Here is a 20,975-nt window from a genome sequence, read left to right as displayed (position 1 = left end):
CCCTGGAAAAGTGTATATATATGTATATGTGTGTGTGTGTATATGTATATATAATTATAGGGACATAAGGAAATGCAGCACTAGCCTGGCTTATAGGACAGAGCATAAGCTTAGCAGGGATGTGACACTATCATTTCTGGATATGGAATGGTGAAGGTGGAGAGAGCCAGATATACACAGATAGGTGACATCGGGATACGTACAGCTGTCACAGCACCGAGGAGGAGACGCAGCCCTCGCCATCTCTGGGAGCTGGATCGCTGCGCTCTGTATTGGACCTGCGCTTTCAGCCATTTGTTACAGAATAAATCTCAGAGCATGAACTTGGCCACATGGGAAAGACTATTGTAGTCACAATATGTATCTTATGTAGCTATTTACGGAGCCTGAAGTTAGTTTACAATTTTAGAGGGGAATTATACAGGGAATCACAATATCTCCAATAATAATAAACCATCTGTTATTTGCACCCTCTTGAACGAAGTCGGAAGTAAAATTACTTTCTAATGAGAAGTCCCAAGTGTGATGTAAGTGGTAATTTATACGCGAGAGGTTCACTGATCTACTGCTTGATTTTTTGGGACAGAGGATTCTTCTACCAGAAGATAAGATTGTGGCACTACAGTATCATGTGTGCAGTCTTCTCTGCAAGCAAAGAGTGTCAGTACACTTGGCAATGCAGGTGCTTGGCTCCATGGTATCCACATTCGACATGGTGGCTTATGCCCTGTTCCACTCCAGGTCCATGCAGACTTGGATTCTGGCTCATTGGGATGGTCAGTATCATCAGATAAAGTCTCAGATGATCTGCATCTCACCAGAAGTTTGGCTCTCCCTTGCTTGGTGGCTGGAGACATCATGGATCGTCCGTTATGGGTCCTGGATTGGGTTCTCCTCACCACACATGCAAGTCTACGAGGATGGGGAGCAGTGACAGGTCATCACACCTTTCAGGGAAGGTGGACGGTTCAGTAAAGTCTCCTACCAATAAATATCTTGGAGATTTGTGCAGTGCACAGAGCACTTATACTGGTGCGGACCTCCTACAAGGCAGGCCTGTCCAGATTCAGTCTGACAATGTGACAGCAGTGGCCTACCTCACTCATCAGGGAGGCACACGAAGTCTGGCAGCCATGAAGCTGTGGGCAGAATGCCATCTCTGCAATATTCATCCCAGGTGTTCTCAACTGGGAAACGAACTTCCTAAGTCGCCAGGACATACACGCCGGAGAATGTGCGCTTCTTTTTGATGTCTTTCAACTGCTGGTGGACAAGTGGAGAGTACTGGACGTAGAACTCATGGCATCACAATCACAAAGTACCCAGGTACGGGTCCAGAACAAGGGACCCCTCAGCCGCCTTTGTGGATGCTCTGACGGTGAGATGGGCATACCTGTTTCTTCCAATCTCCCTACTCTCAAGGGTCATCAGAAAGTTCAAGCAGGAAGGTGGCAGGATAATACTAATAGCCCCAGCCTGGCCCAGGAGGCATTGGTTCTCCGACCTGACTTGTCCATCCATAGACAGTCCACTTCCACTCCCTCTACGGCCGGATCTGCTAGTGCAGGGTCCTTGCTTATATCATGATTTGCCTTGGCTGGCTTTGACGGCATGGCTGTTGCGGCCAAGGGTTTTTCGTCCTCTGTGATTCAGACAATGTTGAGGGCAAGGAAGCCTGCTTCTGCCCGCATCTATCACAGAATTTGGCATTCATTTTATCTTTGGTGTGCTCACAGAAAATATGACCCTAAGATTTTCAAGGTCTCAAGAATACTTTCTTTTCTTCAGGTGGGATTAGACTTAGGTCTTCGCCTGGCAACCTTGAGAGTTCAGGTTTCTGCATTGTCAGTTTTGTTCCAAAACAGAATTGCCCCTCTGCCGGATGTTAGAACAGGGGGTTTTCCGGCTGCAACCTCCATTTGTCCCTCCGGTGGCACCATGAGATTTGACTTTGGTTCTCAGGGCATTGCAGGCGGCTCCCTTTGAACCTTTGAATATGGTGGACGTAATATGGTTGACAGCGAAGACACTTTTTCTCCTCGCTATCGCCTCAGCTCGTAGAGTTTCTGACTTGGCAGCTCTGTCCTGTTGCTCTCCATATTTGATTTTCCATCAAAATAGAGCTGTCCTCCATACTAAGGCGGGTTACCATCCAAAGGTGGTTTCCCATTTCCATATGAATGAGGAGGTTGTAGTTCCACTTCCCTGGATGTGTTTTGAGCCCTTCGTATCTATGTAGATCGTACCGGCTCCATCAGGAAATCAGATTCGCTCTTTGCGTTATAACGAGGCTGGCCAGCAAACAAGCAGACTTTGGCTCGCTGGCTGCATATGACTATTTCTCAGGTCTATCCACAGGCTGATCTCCCTGTCCCAAAAAAGATGACCGCACATTCTACTCAGTCTGTGGGACCATTGTGGGCGGTTAGACATGGCGCCTCGGCTGAACAGCTGTGCAAGGCAGCCACTTGGTTTTCTATCAATACTTTTATGAAATTCTATGCATTTGATACTTTTGCCTCCCAGGATGCTTCCTTTGGGCGGCAGGTTCTCCTCTCTGCGCAGGAGCTTCCCCACCCCTAGGGAACTGCTTTAGGACATCCCCAAGGTAGATTCTGTGGACCCTGAATAAGAAAATTAGAGTTATGATATAACCTAAATTAGATAACTCCTTTTCTTCAACGTCCATAGGGTCCACAGAGCACCCATCCTGACGCACCTGGCCTCAGTTGGGATCGGTTCTTTGGCCTTTTCATATCACTGATTCCCTCTTCGTATGTTGACTGTTTCTTGTGTGCGTTGTACTTCCTTCTTCACTCTGTCTCTTGCCATTAGGCTTGTTTACAAACAATGTCTGTGGCTGGGGGCGGGGTCTATAGGGAGGAGGACCGATGCATGCTGGGAGCTGTTTGGTGCAATGGATCGTTTCCACTACATACCCCAATGTAGATCCTATGGACAGCGAAGGAAAAGAGTTATCTAAGGTATGTTATACCATAACTCTGATTTTCCCAAGTAATCCCATCTGTCTATTACTACACGTACTTGGGTAGAGACACTGATATAAACCAGGCGCACCACTTACCGGGAGGGTGGATACATTATAGACACCAAGGTGATTGGTAACCTGGAGCCCCTTAAGAGGTTAAATGGGGAGGGGGGTTACATATGCTGACATTAGGAGGGAGATTTATCATAGCTTGGAGAGAGAAAGTACCAGCCAATCAGCTCCCAACTGTCATATTTTTGAAAAATGACAGAGGAGCTGATTGGCTGGGACTGATCTTTCTCCATTTTATCTCGCTCCATGAGAATAGACCCCAAAGTGCCAACCAACCAGCTCCTGTCATTTTTCAAACACAGCCTGTAACATGACGGGAGCTGATTGGTTGGAACTTATATTTCTCCATTTTCTCTCTCCAAGGCTTAGTGAATAGACCCCTTTATCTATCTCCAAGCTTTGATACATCCCCCCTCATGTTACATGTCAGACAGGGGGATCTCTGGGTGCGGCGTCAGACAGGACCCGCACATTTGTACACGTGTGATATAAACGCCGATGTTACAAATCACTGGATTCATTGCTGAAATTACTTTTATTAGCAGAATGGACAAAACTTAGTAAATGAAAGGACAGAAGAGAAAAGTGATCTACTTATATTTCTATGATACAGTTCCCCCTATAAAGACATAGGGAGCGGTGAGGTCCCCACTGTTACCGGGAAGCCACAAGTCCCTCCCGGCCTCGGTACCAGGTAAGTTTTGCCTGGAAGTTGGTGTTGCAATCTGAAGCTCCTGTCTCTAGATGATTTGATCTCACTGCAGAACCCAACTGGATCCAAGGTCAGGACAACTCCAATGTAGGTTCCAGACCCATGGGTGGGGTGGCATCTGTAGAGGTAGGAAGCCCACCATTGTATCAATGAGGGTGGGGAATCCAGATATAATTACACTGAGGGTCCCAGAATAACTGACTAAATAGAAACTGTGCATAGGTGCTTGGTGAGGCAGTGGTCAGTGAGGAGGTGCTTAGCTGACTCGGTGAGGATGTGCTTAGCTGACTCGGTGAAGAGGTGCTTAGCTGACCCTGTTAGAAGGTTCTCAGCAATCAGCCTCTCTCAGCTTCAGGCTTCGTGCTTTGGAAATCATGCTTTATTATGGCTGAAATCACTGCTGTAAACATGGTACCATGTGTTCAGGGAGCCAGCTCTACACTTTGTGGGGTCTTCACAATCTACATAGCTGCAGCTGGACTAAAGTATTAACTGGGTGAGAGGTACAGGAAGCAGGAGGGTCTGAGGTACATGTAGGGGTAAGGAGAGTTCTTGTGAGTTCATTTTCTGGCTAAAACAGAAAGAGAGAGAGATCAAACACTGATAGGATTATACCCAGCACCTGCACACGCTCCCTGCACTCCTGTAATAGTGATAGGTCTAACACTGATGATAGGATTATACCCAGCACCTGCACACGCTCCCTGCACTCCTGTAATAGTGATAGGTCTAACACTGATAGGATTATACCCAGCACCTGCACACGCTCCCTGCACTCCTGTAATAGTGATAGGTCTAACACTGATAGGATTATACCCAGCACCTGCACACGCTCCCTGCACTCCTGTAATAGTGATAGGTCTAACACTGATAGGATTATACCCAGCACCTGCACACGCTCCCTGCACTCCTATAATAGTGATAGGCCAGACACTGGTAGGATTATACCCAGTACCTACCCACGCTCCCTGCACTCCTGCAGTAGTGATAGGCCAGACACTAGTAGGATTATACCCGGCACCTGCACACGCTCCCTGCACTCCTGTAATAGTGATAGGTCTAACACTGATGGAATTATACCCAGCACCTGCACACGCTCCCTGCACTCATCTAATAGTGATAGGCCAGACACTGGTAGGATTATACCCAGCACCTGCACACGCTCCCTGCACTCCTGTAATAGTGATAGGCCAGACACTAGTAGGATTATACCCAGCACCTGCACATGCTCCCTGCACTCCTGTAATAGCGATAGCCCAGACACTGGTAGGATTATACCCAGCACCTGCACACGCTCCCTGCACTCCTGTAATAGTGATAGGTCTAACACTGATGGGATTATACCCAGCACCAACACACGCTCCCTACACTCCTGTAATAGTGATAGGCCAGACACTGGTAGGATTATACCCAGCACCTGCACACGCTCCCTACACTCCTGTAATAGTGATAGGCCAGACACTGGTAGGATTATACCCAGCACCTACCCACGCTCCCTACACTCCTGTAATAGTGATAGGTCTAACACTGATGGGATTATACCCAGCACCTGCACACGCTCCCTGCACTCCTGTAATAGTGATAGGCCAGACACTGATAGGATTATACCCAGCACCTGCACACGTTCCCTGCACTCCTGTAATAGTGATAGGCCAGACACTGGTAGGATTATACCCAGCACCTGCACATGCTCCCTGCACTCCTGTAATAGTGATAGGTCTAACACTGATAGGATTATACCCAGCACCTGCACAAGCTTCCGGCACTCCTGTAATAGTGATAGCCCAGACACTGATGGGATTATACCCAGCACCTGCACACGCTCCCTGCACTCCTGTAATAGTGATAGGCCTGACACTGGTAGGATTATACCCAGCACACGCTGCCTGTGCTCCTGTAATAGTGATAGGTCTAACACTGATAGGATTATACCCAGCACCTGCACACGCTTCCTGCACTCCTGTAATAGTGATAGCCCAGACACTGATAGGATTATACCCAGCACCTGCACATGTTCCCTGCACTCCTGTAATAGTGATAGGCCTGACACTGGCAGGATTATACCCAGCACCTACCCACGCTCCCTGCACTACTGTAATAGTGATAGCCCAGACACTGGTAGGATTATACCCAGCACCTGCACACGCTCCCTGCACTCCTCTAATAGTGATAGGTCTAACACTGATAGGATTATAAACAGCACCTGCACACGCTCCCTACACTCCTGTAATAGTGATAGGTCTAACACTGATAGGATTATACCCAGCACCTGCACACGCTCCCTGCACTCCTGTAATAGTGATAGGTCTAACACTAGTAGGATTATACCCAGCACCTGCACACGCTCCCTGCACTCCTGTAATAGTGATAGCCCAGACACTGATGGGATTATACCCAGCACCTGCACACGCTCCCTGCACTCCTGTAATAGTGATAGGTCTAACACTAGTAGGATTATACCCAGCACCTGCAAACGCTCCCTGCACTCCTGTAATAGTGATAGGTATAACACTGATAGGATTATAACCAGCACCTGCACACGCTCCCTACACTCCTGTAATAGTGATAGGACTGAGACTGATAGGATTATAACCAGCACCTACACACGCTCCCTGCACTCCTGTAATAGTGATAGGTCTAACACTGATGGGATTATACCCAGCACCTGCACACGCTCCCTGCACTCCTCTAATAGTGATAGGCCAGACACTGGTAGGATTATACCCAGCACCTGCACACGCTCCCTGCACTCCTGTAATAGTGATAGGTCAAACACTGATGGGATTATACCCAGCACCTGCGCACGCTCCCTGCACTCCTCTAATAGTGATAGGCCAGACACTAGTAGGATTATACCCAGCACCTGCAGACGCTCCCTACACTCCTGTAATAGTGATAGCCCAGACACTGGTAGGATTATACCCAGCACCTACCCACGCTCCCTGCACTCCTGTAATAGTGATAGGTCTAACACTGATTGGATTATACCCAGCAACTGCACACATTCCCTGCACTCCTGTAATAGTGATAGGTCTAACACTGATGGGATTATACCCAGCACCTGCACACGCTCCCTGCACTCCTGTAATAGTGATAGGTCTAACACTGATGGGATTATACCCAGCACCTACCCACGCTCCCTGCACTCCTGTAATAGTGATAGCCAAGACACTGGTAGGATTATACCCAGAACCTACCCACGCTCCCTGCACTCCTGTAATAGTGATAGGTCTAACACAAGTAGGATTATACCCAGCACCTGCACACGCTCCCTGCACTCCTGTAATAGTGATAGGTCTAACACTGATAGGACTATACCCAGCACCTGCACACGCTTCCGGCACTCCAGTAATAGTGATAGCCCAGACACTGATGGGATTATACCCAGCACCTGCACACGCTCCCTGCACTCCTGTAATAGTGATAGGCCTGACACTGGTAGGATTATACCCAGCACCTACCCACGCTCCCTGCACTCCTCTAATAGTGATAGCCCAGACACTGATAGGATTATACCCAGCACCTGCACACGCTCCCTGCACTACTGTAATACTGATAGCCCAGACACTGGTAGGATTATACCCAGCACCTGCACAAGCTCCCTGCACTCCTCTAATAGTGATAGGTCTAACACTGATGGGATTATACCCAGCACCTGCACACGCTCCCTGCACTCCTGTAATAGTGATAGGTCTAACACTAGTAGGATTATACCCAGCACCTGCACACGCTCCCTGCACTCCTGTAATAGTGATAGGTCTAACACTGATAGGAATTTAACCAGCACCTGCACACGCTCCCTGCACTCCTGTAATAGTGATAGGCCTGACACTGGTAGGATTATAACCAGCACCTGCACACGCTTCCTGCTCTCCTGTAATAGTGATAGCCCAGACACTGATAGGATTATACCCAGCACCTGCACATGCTCCCTGCACTCCTGTAATAGTGATAGGTCTAACACTGATTGGATTATACCCAGCACCTGCACACATTCCCTGCACTCCTGTAATAGTGATAGGTCTAACACTGATGGGATTATACCCAGCACCTGCACACACTCCCTGCACTCCTGTAATAGTGATAGGTCTAACACTGATGGGATTATACCCAGCACCTACCCACGCTCCCTGCACTCCTCTAATAGTGATAGGTCTAACACTGATTGGATTATACCCAGCACCTGCAGACGCTCCCTACACTCCTGTAATAGTGATAGCCCAGACACTGGTAGGATTATACCCAGCACCTACCCACGCTCCCTGCACTCCTGTAATAGTGATAGGTCTAACACTAGTAGGATTATACCCAGCACCTGCACACGCTCCCTGCACTCCTGTAATAGTGATAGGTCTAACACTGATAGGATTATACCCATCACCTGCACACGCTCCCTGCACTCCTGTAATAGTGATAGGTCTAACACTGATGGGATTATACCCAGCACCTACCCACGCTCCCTGCACTCCTGTATTAGTGATAGGTCTAACACTGATGGGATTATACCCAGCACCTGCACACGCTCCCTACACTCCTGTAATAGTGATAGGCCAGACACTGGTAGGATTATACCCAGCACCTGCAAACGTTCCCTGCACTCCTGTAATAGTGATAGGCCAGACACTGGTAGGATTATACCCAGCACCTGCACATGCTCCCTGCACTCCTGTAATAGTGATAGGTCTAACACTGATAGGATTATACCCAGCACCTGCACACGCTTCCGGCACTCCTGTAATAGTGATAGGTCTAACACTAGTAGGATTATACCCAGCACCTGCACACGCTCCCTGCACTCCTGTAATAGTGATAGGTCTAACACTGATAGGATTATACCCAGCACCTGCACACGCTTCTGGCACTCCAGTAATAGTGATAGCCCAGACACTGATGGGATTATACCCAGCACCTGCACGCGCTCCCTGCACTCCTGTAATAGTGATAGGTCTAACACTAGTAGGATTATACCCAGCACCTGCACACGCTCCCTGCACTCCTGTAATAGTGATAGGTCTAACACTGATGGGAATATACCCAGCACCTACCCACGCTCCCTGCACTCCTGTATTAGTGATAGGTCTAACACTGATGGGATTATACCCAGCACCTGCAGACGTTCCCTGCACTCCTGTAATAGTGATAGGCCAGACACTGGTAGGATTATACCCAGCACCTGCACATGCTTCCTGCACTCCTGTAATAGTGATAGGTCTAACTCTGATAGGATTATACCCAGCACCTGCACACGCTTCCGGCACTCCTGTAATAGTGATAGGTCTAACACTAGTAGGATTATACCCAGCACCTGCACACGCTCCCTGCACTCCTGTAATAGTGATAGGTCTAACACTGATAGGATTATACCCAGCACCTGCACACGCTTCCGGCACTCCTGTAATAGTGATAGCCCAGACACTGATGGGATTATACCCAGCACCTGCACACGCTCCCTGCACTCCTGTAATAGTGATAGGCCTGACACTGGTAGGATTATACCCAGCACACGCTGCCTGTGCTCCTGTAATAGTGATAGGTCTAACACTGATAGGATAATACCCAGCACCTGCACACGCTTCCTGCACTCCTGTAATAGTGATAGCCCAGACACTGATAGGATTATACCCAGCACCTGCACACGCTCCCTGCACTACTGTAATAGTGATAGCCCAGACACTGATAGGATTATACCCAGCACCTGCACACGCTCCCTGCACTACTGTAATAGTGATAGGTCTAACACTGATGGGATTATACCCAGCACCTACCCACGCTCCCTGCACTCCTGTAATAGTGATAGGTCTAACACTGATGGGATTATACCCAGCACCTGCAGACGCTCCCTACACTCCTGTAATAGTGATAGCCCAGACACTGGTAGGATTATACCCAGCACCTACCCACGCTCCCTGCACTCCTGTAATAGTGGTAGGTCTAACACTAGTAGGATTATACCCAGCACCTGCACACGCTCCCTGCACTCCTGTAATAGTGATAGATCTAACACTGATGGGAATATACCCAGCACCTACCCATGCTCCCTGCACTCCTGTATTAGTGATAGGTCTAACACTGATGGGATTATACCCAGCACCTGCAGACGTTCCCTGCACTCCTCTAATAGTGATAGGCCAGACACTGGTAGGATTATACCCAGCACCTGCACATGCTTCCTGCACTCCTGTAACAGTGATAGGTCTAACTCTGATAGGATTATACCCAGCACCTGCACACGCTTCCGGCACTCCTGTAATAGTGATAGGTCTAACACTAGTAGGATTATACCCAGCACCTGCACATGCTCCCTGCACTCCTGTAATAGTGATAGGTCTAACACTGATAGGATTATACCCAGCACACGCTGCCTGTGCTCCTGTAATAGTGATAGGTCTAACACTGATAGGATAATACCCAGCACCTGCACACGCTTCCTGCACTCCTGTAATAGTGATAGGCCAGACACTGGTAGGATTATACCCAGCACCTACCCACGCTCCCTGCACTCCTCTAATAGTGATAGCCCAGACACTGATAGGATTATACCCAGCACCTGCACACGCTCCCTGCACTACTGTAATAGTGATAGGTCTAACACTGATAGGATTATAACCAGCACCTGCACACGCTCCCTGCACTCCTGTAATAGTGATAGGCCTGACACTGGTAGGATTATAACCAGCACCTGCACACGCTCCCTGCACTCCTGTAATAGTGATAGGCCTGACACTGGTAGGATTATAACCAGCACCTGCACACTCTCCTTGCACTCCTGTAATAGTGATAGGTCTAACACTGATGGGATTATACCCAGCACCTACCCACGATCCCTGCACTCCTGTATTAGTGATAGGTCTAACACTGATGGGATTATACCCAGCACCTGCACACGCTCCCTACACTCCTGTAATAGTGATAGGCCAGACACTGATGGCATTATACCCAGCACATGCACACGCTCCCTGCACTCCTGTAATAGTGATAGGTCTAACACTGGTAGGATTATACCCAGCACACGCTCCCTGAACTCCTGTAATAGTGATAGGCCTAACACTGATAGGATTATACCCAGCACCTGCACACGCTCCCTGCACTCCTCTAATAGTGATAGGACTAACACTGATGGGATTATACCCAGCACCTGCACACGCTCCCTGCACTCCTGTAATAGTGATAGGTCTAACACTGGTAGGATTATACCCAGCACCTGCACACGCTCCCTGCACTCCTGTAATTGTGATAGGACTAACACTGATGGGATTATACCCAGCACCTGCACATGCTCCCTGCACTCCTGTAATAGTGATAGGACTAACACTGATGGGATTATACCCAGCACCTGCACACGCTCCCTGCACTCCTGTAATAGTGATAGGCCAGACACTGGTAGGATTATACCCAGCACCTACCCACGCTCCCTGCACTCCTCTAATAGTGATAGGTCTAATACTGGTAGGATTATACCCAGCACACGCTCCCTGCACTCCTCTAATAGTGATAGGTCTAACACTGGTAGGATTATACCCAGCACACGCTCCCTGCACTCCTCTAATAGTGATAGGTCTAACACTGGTAGTATACCCATCACCTACACACGGTCCCTACACTCTTGTAATAGTGATAGGTCTAACACTGATAGGATTATACCCAGTACCTGCACACGCTCCCTACACTCCTGTAATAGTGATAGGTCTAACACTGGTAGGATTATACCCAGCACCTACACACGCTCCCTGCACTCCTGTAATAGTGATAGGCCAGACAGTAGTAGGATTATACCCAGCACCTGCACACGCTCCCTGCGCTCCTGTAATAGTGATAGGCCAGACACTGGTAGGATTATACCCAGCACCTGCACACGCTCCCTGCGCTCCTTTAATAGTGATAGGCCTAACACTGATGGGATTATACCCAGCACCTACACAAGCTCCCTGCACTCCTGTAATAGTGATAGGCTTGACACTGGTAGGATTTTACCCAGCACACGCTCCCTGTGCTCCTGTAATAGTGATAGTCCTGACACTGGTAGGATTATACCCAGCACCTGCACATGCTCCCTGCACTCCTGTAATAGTGATAGGTCTAACACTGATGGGATTGTCTCCTCCAGTCCTGTAATAATGATGGGCCAGACACTGGTAGGATTATACCCAGCACCTGCACATGCTCCCTGCACTCCTGTAATAGTGATAGGCCAGACACTGGTAGGATTATACCCAGCACCTACCCACGCTCCCTGCACACCTCTAATAGTGATAGGTCTAACACTGGTAGGATTATACCCAGCACACGCTCCCTGCACTCCTCTAATAGTGATAGGTCTAACACTGGTTGTATACTCAGCACCTGCACACGCTCCCTGCACTCCTGTAATAGTGATAGGCCTGACACTGGAAGGATTATAACCAGCACCTGCACACGCTCCCTGCACTCCTGTAATAGTGATAGGTCTAACACTGATGGGATTTTACCCAGCACATGCTCCCTTCACTCCTGTAATAGTGATAGCCCAGACAGTGGTAGGATTATACCCAGTACCTGCACACGCTCCCTACACTCCTGTAATAGTGATAGGTCTAACACTGGTAGGATTATACCAAGCACCTACACACGGTCCCTGCACTCCTGTAATAGTGATAGGCCAGACAGTGGTAGGATTATACCCAGCACCTGCACACGCTCCCTGCGCTCCTGTAATAGTGATAGGCCAGACACTGGTAGGATTATACCCAGCACCTGCATACGCTCCCTGCGCTCCTTTAATAGTGATGGGATTATACCCACCACCTACACAAGCTCCCTGCACTCCTGTAATAGTGATAGGCTTGACACTGGTAGGATTTTACCCAGCACACGCTCCCTGTGCTCCTGTAATAGTGATAGGCCTGACACTGGTAGGATTATACCCAGCACCTGCACATGCTCCCTGCACTCCTGTAATAGTGATAGGTCTAACACCGATGGGATTGTGTCCTCCAGTCCTGTAATAATGATGGGCCAGACACTGGTAGGATTATACCCAGCACCTGCACATGCTCCCTGCACTCCTGTAATAGTGATAGGTCTAACACTGGTAGGATTATACCCTGCACCTGCACACGCTTCCTGCACTCCTCTAATAGTGATAGGTCTAACACTGGTAGGATTATACCCAGCACCTGCACACGCTCCCTGCACTCCTCTAATAGTGATAGGTCTAACACTGATAGGATTATACCCAGCACCTGCACACGCTCCCTGCACTCCTGTAATAGTGATAGGTCTAACACTGATGGGATTATACCCAGCACCTGCACACGCTCCCTACACTCCTGTAATAGTGATAGGCCAGACACTGGTAGGATTATACCCAGCACCTGCAAACGTTCCCTGCACTCCTGTAATAGTGATAGGCCAGACACTGGTAGGATTATACCCAGCACCTGCACATGCTTCCTACACTCCTGTAATAGTGATAGGTCTAACACTGATAGGATTATACCCAGCACCTGCACACGCTTCCGGCACTCCTGTAATAGTGATAGGTCTAACACTAGTAGGATTATACCCAGCACCTGCACACGCTCCCTGCACTCCTGTAATAGTGATAGCCCAGACACTGATGGGATTATACCCAGCACCTGCACACATTCCCTGCACTCCTGTAATAGTGATAGGTCTAACACTGATGGGATTATACCCAGCACCTGCACACGCTTCCGGCACTCCTGTAATAGTGATAGCCCAGACACTGATGGGATTATACCCAGCACCTGCACACGCTCCCTGCACTCCTGTAATAGTGATAGGCCTGACACTGGAAGGATTATACCCAGCACACGCTGCCTGTGCTCCTGTAATAGTGATAGGTCTAACACTGATAGGATTATACCCAGCACCTGCACACGCTTCCTGCACTCCTGTAATAGTGATAGCCCAGACACTGATAGGATTATACCCAGCACCTGCACACGTTCCCTGCACTCCTGTAATAGTGATAGGCCAGACACTGGTAGGATTATACCCAGCACCTACCCACGCTCCCTGCACTCCTCTAATAGTGATAGCCCAGACACTGATAGGATTATACCCAGCACCTGCACACGCTCCCTGCACTACTGTAATAGTGATAGGTCTAACACTGATAGGATTATAACCAGCACCTGCACACGCTCCCTGCACTCCTGTAATAGTGATAGGCCTGACACTGGTAGGATTATAACCAGCACCTGCACACGCTCCCTGCACTCCTGTAATAGTGATAGCCCAGACACTGATAGGATTATACCCAGCACCTGCACACGCTCCCTACACTCCTGTAATAGTGATAGCCCAGACAGTGGTAGGATTATACCCAGTACCTGCACACGCTCCCTACAGTCCTGTAATAGTGATAGGTCTAACACTGGTAGGATTATACCCAGCACCTACACACGCTCCCTGCACTCCTGTAATAGTGATAGGTCTAACACTGATGGGATTATACCCAGCACCTGCACACATTCCCTGCACTCCTGTAATAGTGATAGGTCTAACACTGATGGGATTATACCCAGCACCTGCACACGCTCCCTGCACTCCTGTAATAGTGATAGGTCTAACACTGATGGGATTATACCTAGCACCTGCACACGCTCCCTACACTCCTGTAATAGTGATAGGTCTAACACTGATGGCATTATACCCAGCACCTGCACTCGCTCCCTGCACTCCTGTAATAGTGATAGGTCTAACACTGGTAGGATTATACCCAGCACACGCTCCCTGCACTCCTGTAATAGTGATAGGCATAACACTGATAGGATTATACCCAGCACCTGCACACGCTCTCTGCACTCCTCTAATAGTGATAGGCCAGACACTGGAAGGATTATACCCAGCATCTGCACATGCTCCCTACACTCCTGTAATAGTGATAGGTCTAACACTGGTAGGATTATACCCAGCACCTGCACACGCTCCCTGCACTCCTGTAATAGTGATAGGTCTAACACTGGTAGGATTATACCCAGCACCTGCACACGCTCCCTTCCCTCCTGTAATAGTGATAGGACTAACACTGATGGGATTATACCCAGCACCTGCACACGCTCCCTGCACTCCTGTAATAGTGATAGGACTAACACTGATGGGATTATACCCAGCAGCTGCACACGCTCCCTGCACTCCTGTAATAGTGATAGGACTAACACTGATGGGATTATACCCAGCACCTGCACACGCTCCCTGCACTCCTGTAATAGTGATTGGCCAGACACTGGTAGGATTATACCCAGCACCTACCCACGCTCCCTGCACTCCTGTATTAGTGATAGGTCTAACACTGGTAGGATTATACCCAGCACACGCTCCCTGCACTCCTCTAATAGTGATAGGTCTAACACTGGTAGGATTATACCCAGCACACGCTCCCTGCAAACCTCTAATAGTGATAGGTCTAACACTGGTAGGATTATACCCTGCACCTACACACGCTCCCTGCACTCCTGTAATAGTGATAGGCCAGACAGTAGTAGGATTATACCCAGCACCTGCACACGCTCCCTGCGCTCCTGTAATAGTGATAGGCTAGACACTGGTAGGATTATACCCAGCACCTGCACACGCTCCCTGCGCTCCTTTAATAGTGATAGGCCTAACACTGATGGGATTATACCCAGCACCTACACAAGCTCCCTGCACTCCTGTAATAGTGATAGGCTTGACACTGGTAGGATTTTACCCAGCACACGCTCCCTGTGCTCCTGTAATAGGGATAGGCCTGACACTGGTAGGATTATACCCAGCACCTGCACATGCTCCCTGCACTCCTGTAATAGTGATAGGTCTAACACTGATGGGATTGTCTCCTCCAGTCCTGTAATAATGATGGGCCAGACACTGGTAGCATTATACCCAGCACCTGCACATGCTCCCTGCACTCCTGTAATAGTGATAGGACTAACACTGATGGGATTATACCCAGCACCTGCACACGCTCCCTGCACTCCTGTAATAGTGATAGGCCAGACACTGGTAGGATTATACCCAGCACATACCCACGCTCCCTGCACTCCTCTAATAGTGATAGGTCTAACACTGGTAGGATTATACCCAGCACACGCTCCCTGCACTCCTCTAATAGTGATAGGTCTAACACTGGTAGGATTATACCCAGCACACGCTCCCTGCACTCCTCTAATAGTGATAGGTCTAACACTGGTAGTATACCCAGCACCTACACACGTTCCCTGCACTCCTGTAATAGTGATAGGTCTAACACTGATGGGATTTTACCCAGCACATGCTCCCTTCACTCCTGTAATAGTGATAGGTCTAACACTGGTAGGATTATACCCAGCACCTACACACGATCCCTGCACTCCTGTAATAGTGATAGGCCAGACAGTGGTAGGATTATACCCAGCACCTGCACACGCTCCCTGCGCTCCTGTAATAGTGATAGGCCAGACACTGGTAGGATTATACCCAGCACCTGCACACGCTCCCTGCGCTCCTTTAATAGTGATAGGCCTAACACTGATGGCATTATACCCACCACCTACACAAGCTCCCTGCACTCCTGTAATAGTGATAGGCTTGACACTGGTAGGATTTTACCCAGCACACGCTCCCTGTGCTCCTGTAATAGTGATAGGCCTGACACTGGTAGGATTATACCCAGCACCTGCACATGCTCCCTGGACTCCTGTAATAGTGATAGGTCTAACACTGATGGGATTGTCTCCTCCAGTCCTGTAATAATGATGGGCCAGACACTGGTAGGATTATACCCAGCACCTGCACATGCTCCCTGCACTCCTGTAACAGTGATAGGTCTAACACTGGTAGGATTATACCCAGCACCTGCACACGCTCCCTGCGCTCCTCTAATAGTGATAGGTCTAACACTGGTAGGATTATACCCAGCACCTGCACTCCTCTAATAGTGATAGGTCTAACACTGGTAGGATTATACCCAGCACCTGCACACGCTCCCTGCGCTCCTGTAATAGTGATAGGTCTAACACTGATGGGATTACACCCAGCACCTGCACACGCTCCCTGCGCTCCTGTAATAGTGATAGGTCTAACACTGATGGGATTATACCCAGCACCTGCACACGCTCCCTGCGCTCCTGTAATAGTGATAGGTCTAACACTGATGGGATTGTCTCCTCCACTCCTGTAATAATGATGGCCCAGTCACTGGTAGTATCATACCCAGCACCTAGACATGTTCCCTGCACTCCTGTAATAGTGATAGGCCAGACACTGGTAGGATTATACCCAGCACCTGCACACGCTCCCTGCACTACTGTAATAGTGATAGGTCTAACACTGATAGGATTATAACCAGCACCTGCACACGCTCCCTGCACTCCTGTAATAGTGATAGGCCTGACACTGGTAGGATTATAACCAGCACCTGCACACGCTCCCTGCACTCCTGTAATAGTGATAGCCCAGACACTGATAGGATTATACCCAGCACCTGCACACGCTCCCTACACTCCTGTAATAGTGATAGCCCAGACAGTGGTAGGATTATACCCAGTACCTGCACACGCTCCCTACAGTCCTGTAATAGTGATAGGTCTAACACTGGTAGGATTATACCCAGCACCTACACACGCTCCCTGCACTCCTGTAATAGTGATAGGTCTAACACTGATGGGATTATACCCAGCACCTGCACACATTCCCTGCACTCCTGTAATAGTGATAGGTCTAACACTGATGGGATTATACCCAGCACCTGCACACGCTCCCTGCACTCCTGTAATAGTGATAGGTCTAACACTGATGGGATTATACCTAGCACCTGCACACGCTCCCTACACTCCTGTAATAGTGATAGGTCTAACACTGATGGCATTATACCCAGCACCTGCACTCGCTCCCTGCACTCCTGTAATAGTGATAGGTCTAACACTGGTAGGATTATACCCAGCACACGCTCCCTGCACTCCTGTAATAGTGATAGGCATAACACTGATAGGATTATACCCAGCACCTGCACACGCTCTCTGCACTCCTCTAATAGTGATAGGCCAGACACTGGAAGGATTATACCCAGCATCTGCACATGCTCCCTACACTCCTGTAATAGTGATAGGTCTAACACTGGTAGGATTATACCCAGCACCTGCACACGCTCCCTGCACTCCTGTAATAGTGATAGGTCTAACACTGGTAGGATTATACCCAGCACCTGCACACGCTCCCTTCCCTCCTGTAATAGTGATAGGACTAACACTGATGGGATTATACCCAGCACCTGCACACGCTCCCTGCACTCCTGTAATAGTGATAGGACTAACACTGATGGGATTATACCCAGCAGCTGCACACGCTCCCTGCACTCCTGTAATAGTGATAGGACTAACACTGATGGGATTATACCCAGCACCTGCACACGCTCCCTGCACTCCTGTAATAGTGATTGGCCAGACACTGGTAGGATTATACCCAGCACCTACCCACGCTCCCTGCACTCCTGTATTAGTGATAGGTCTAACACTGGTAGGATTATACCCAGCACACGCTCCCTGCACTCCTCTAATAGTGATAGGTCTAACACTGGTAGGATTATACCCAGCACACGCTCCCTGCAAACCTCTAATAGTGATAGGTCTAACACTGGTAGGATTATACCCTGCACCTACACACGCTCCCTGCACTCCTGTAATAGTGATAGGCCAGACAGTAGTAGGATTATACCCAGCACCTGCACACGCTCCCTGCGCTCCTGTAATAGTGATAGGCTAGACACTGGTAGGATTATACCCAGCACCTGCACACGCTCCCTGCGCTCCTTTAATAGTGATAGGCCTAACACTGATGGGATTATACCCAGCACCTACACAAGCTCCCTGCACTCCTGTAATAGTGATAGGCTTGACACTGGTAGGATTTTACCCAGCACACGCTCCCTGTGCTCCTGTAATAGGGATAGGCCTGACACTGGTAGGATTATACCCAGCACCTGCACATGCTCCCTGCACTCCTGTAATAGTGATAGGTCTAACACTGATGGGATTGTCTCCTCCAGTCCTGTAATAATGATGGGCCAGACACTGGTAGCATTATACCCAGCACCTGCACATGCTCCCTGCACTCCTGTAATAGTGATAGGACTAACACTGATGGGATTATACCCAGCACCTGCACACGCTCCCTGCACTCCTGTAATAGTGATAGGCCAGACACTGGTAGGATTATACCCAGCACATACCCACGCTCCCTGCACTCCTCTAATAGTGATAGGTCTAACACTGGTAGGATTATACCCAGCACACGCTCCCTGCACTCCTCTAATAGTGATAGGTCTAACACTGGTAGGATTATACCCAGCACACGCTCCCTGCACTCCTCTAATAGTGATAGGTCTAACACTGGTAGTATACCCAGCACCTACACACGTTCCCTGCACTCCTGTAATAGTGATAGGTCTAACACTGATGGGATTTTACCCAGCACATGCTCCCTTCACTCCTGTAATAGTGATAGGTCTAACACTGGTAGGATTATACCCAGCACCTACACACGATCCCTGCACTCCTGTAATAGTGATAGGCCAGACAGTGGTAGGATTATACCCAGCACCTGCACACGCTCCCTGCGCTCCTGTAATAGTGATAGGCCAGACACTGGTAGGATTATACCCAGCACCTGCACACGCTCCCTGCGCTCCTTTAATAGTGATAGGCCTAACACTGATGGCATTATACCCACCACCTACACAAGCTCCCTGCACTCCTGTAATAGTGATAGGCTTGACACTGGTAGGATTTTACCCAGCACACGCTCCCTGTGCTCCTGTAATAGTGATAGGCCTGACACTGGTAGGATTATACCCAGCACCTGCACATGCTCCCTGGACTCCTGTAATAGTGATAGGTCTAACACTGATGGGATTGTCTCCTCCAGTCCTGTAATAATGATGGGCCAGACACTGGTAGGATTATACCCAGCACCTGCACATGCTCCCTGCACTCCTGTAACAGTGATAGGTCTAACACTGGTAGGATTATACCCAGCACCTGCACACGCTCCCTGCGCTCCTCTAATAGTGATAGGTCTAACACTGGTAGGATTATACCCAGCACCTGCACTCCTCTAATAGTGATAGGTCTAACACTGGTAGGATTATACCCAGCACCTGCACACGCTCCCTGCGCTCCTGTAATAGTGATAGGTCTAACACTGATGGGATTACACCCAGCACCTGCACACGCTCCCTGCGCTCCTGTAATAGTGATAGGTCTAACACTGATGGGATTATACCCAGCACCTGCACACGCTCCCTGCGCTCCTGTAATAGTGATAGGTCTAACACTGATGGGATTGTCTCCTCCACTCCTGTAATAATGATGGCCCAGTCACTGGTAGTATCATACCCAGCACCTAGACATGTTCCCTGCACTCCTGTAATAGTGATAGGCCAGACACTGGTAGGATTATACCCAGCACCTGCACATGCTTCCTGCACTCCTGTAATAGTGATAGGTCTAACACTGATAGGATTATACCCAGCACCTGCACACGCTTCCGGCACTCCTGTAATAGTGATAGGTCTAACACTGATAGGATTATACCCAGCACCTGCACACGCTTACGGCACTCCTGTAATAGTGATAGCCAAGACACTGATGAGATTATACCCAGCACCTGCACACGCTCCCTGCACTCCTGTAATAGTGATAGGCCTGACACTGGTAGGATTATACCCAGCACACGCTGCCTGTGCTCCTGTAATAGTGATAGGTCTAACACTGATAGGATTATACCCAGCACCTGCACATGCTTCCTGCACTTCTGTAATAGTGATAGGCCAGACACTGGTAGGATTATACCCAGCACCTACCCACGCTCCCTGCAATCCTCTAATAGTGATAGCCCAGACACTGGTAGGATTATACCCAGCACCTACCCACGCTCCCTGCAATCCTCTAATAGTGATAGCCCAGACACTGATAGGATTATACCCAGCACCTGCACACGCTCCCTGCACTACTGTAATAGTGATAGGTCTAACACTGATAGGATTATACCCAGCACCTGCACACGCTCCCTACACTCCTGTAATAGTGATAGCCCAGACAGTGGTAGGATTATACCCAGTACCTGCACACGCTCCCTACACTCCTGTAATAGTGATAGGTCTAACACTGGTAGGATTATACCCAGCACCTACACACGCTCCCTGCACTCCTGTAATAGTGATAGGTCTAACACTGATGGGAT

The 20,975-nt window shown here is 49.0% G+C and overlaps 1 protein-coding gene across 2 annotated transcripts in view; it reads right to left on the bottom strand.

Moving 5' to 3' along the window:
* Positions 1–3,589: 3,589 nt before the first annotated feature.
* The window catches only part of LOC148504702 (uncharacterized), a 46,136-nt gene continuing 28,750 nt past the window's right edge, over positions 3,590–20,975 (bottom strand). For both annotated transcript variants that reach the window (XM_088448590.1, XM_088448591.1), the window contains exon 9: positions 3,590–4,344. In XM_088448590.1, coding sequence (XP_088304716.1) covers positions 4,334–4,344 — 11 coding nt within the window. In that variant the 3' untranslated portion in view covers positions 3,590–4,333. The remainder of the gene's footprint in view (positions 4,345–20,975) is intronic.

The sequence above is a fragment of the Taudactylus pleione genome, unplaced genomic scaffold (genome assembly GCF_031769625.1).
Source record: "Taudactylus pleione unplaced genomic scaffold, aTauple2 ptg000460l, whole genome shotgun sequence".
Taxonomy (NCBI): Eukaryota; Metazoa; Chordata; class Amphibia; order Anura; family Myobatrachidae; genus Taudactylus; species Taudactylus pleione.
This window is presented reverse-complemented; position numbering and strand designations above follow the sequence as displayed.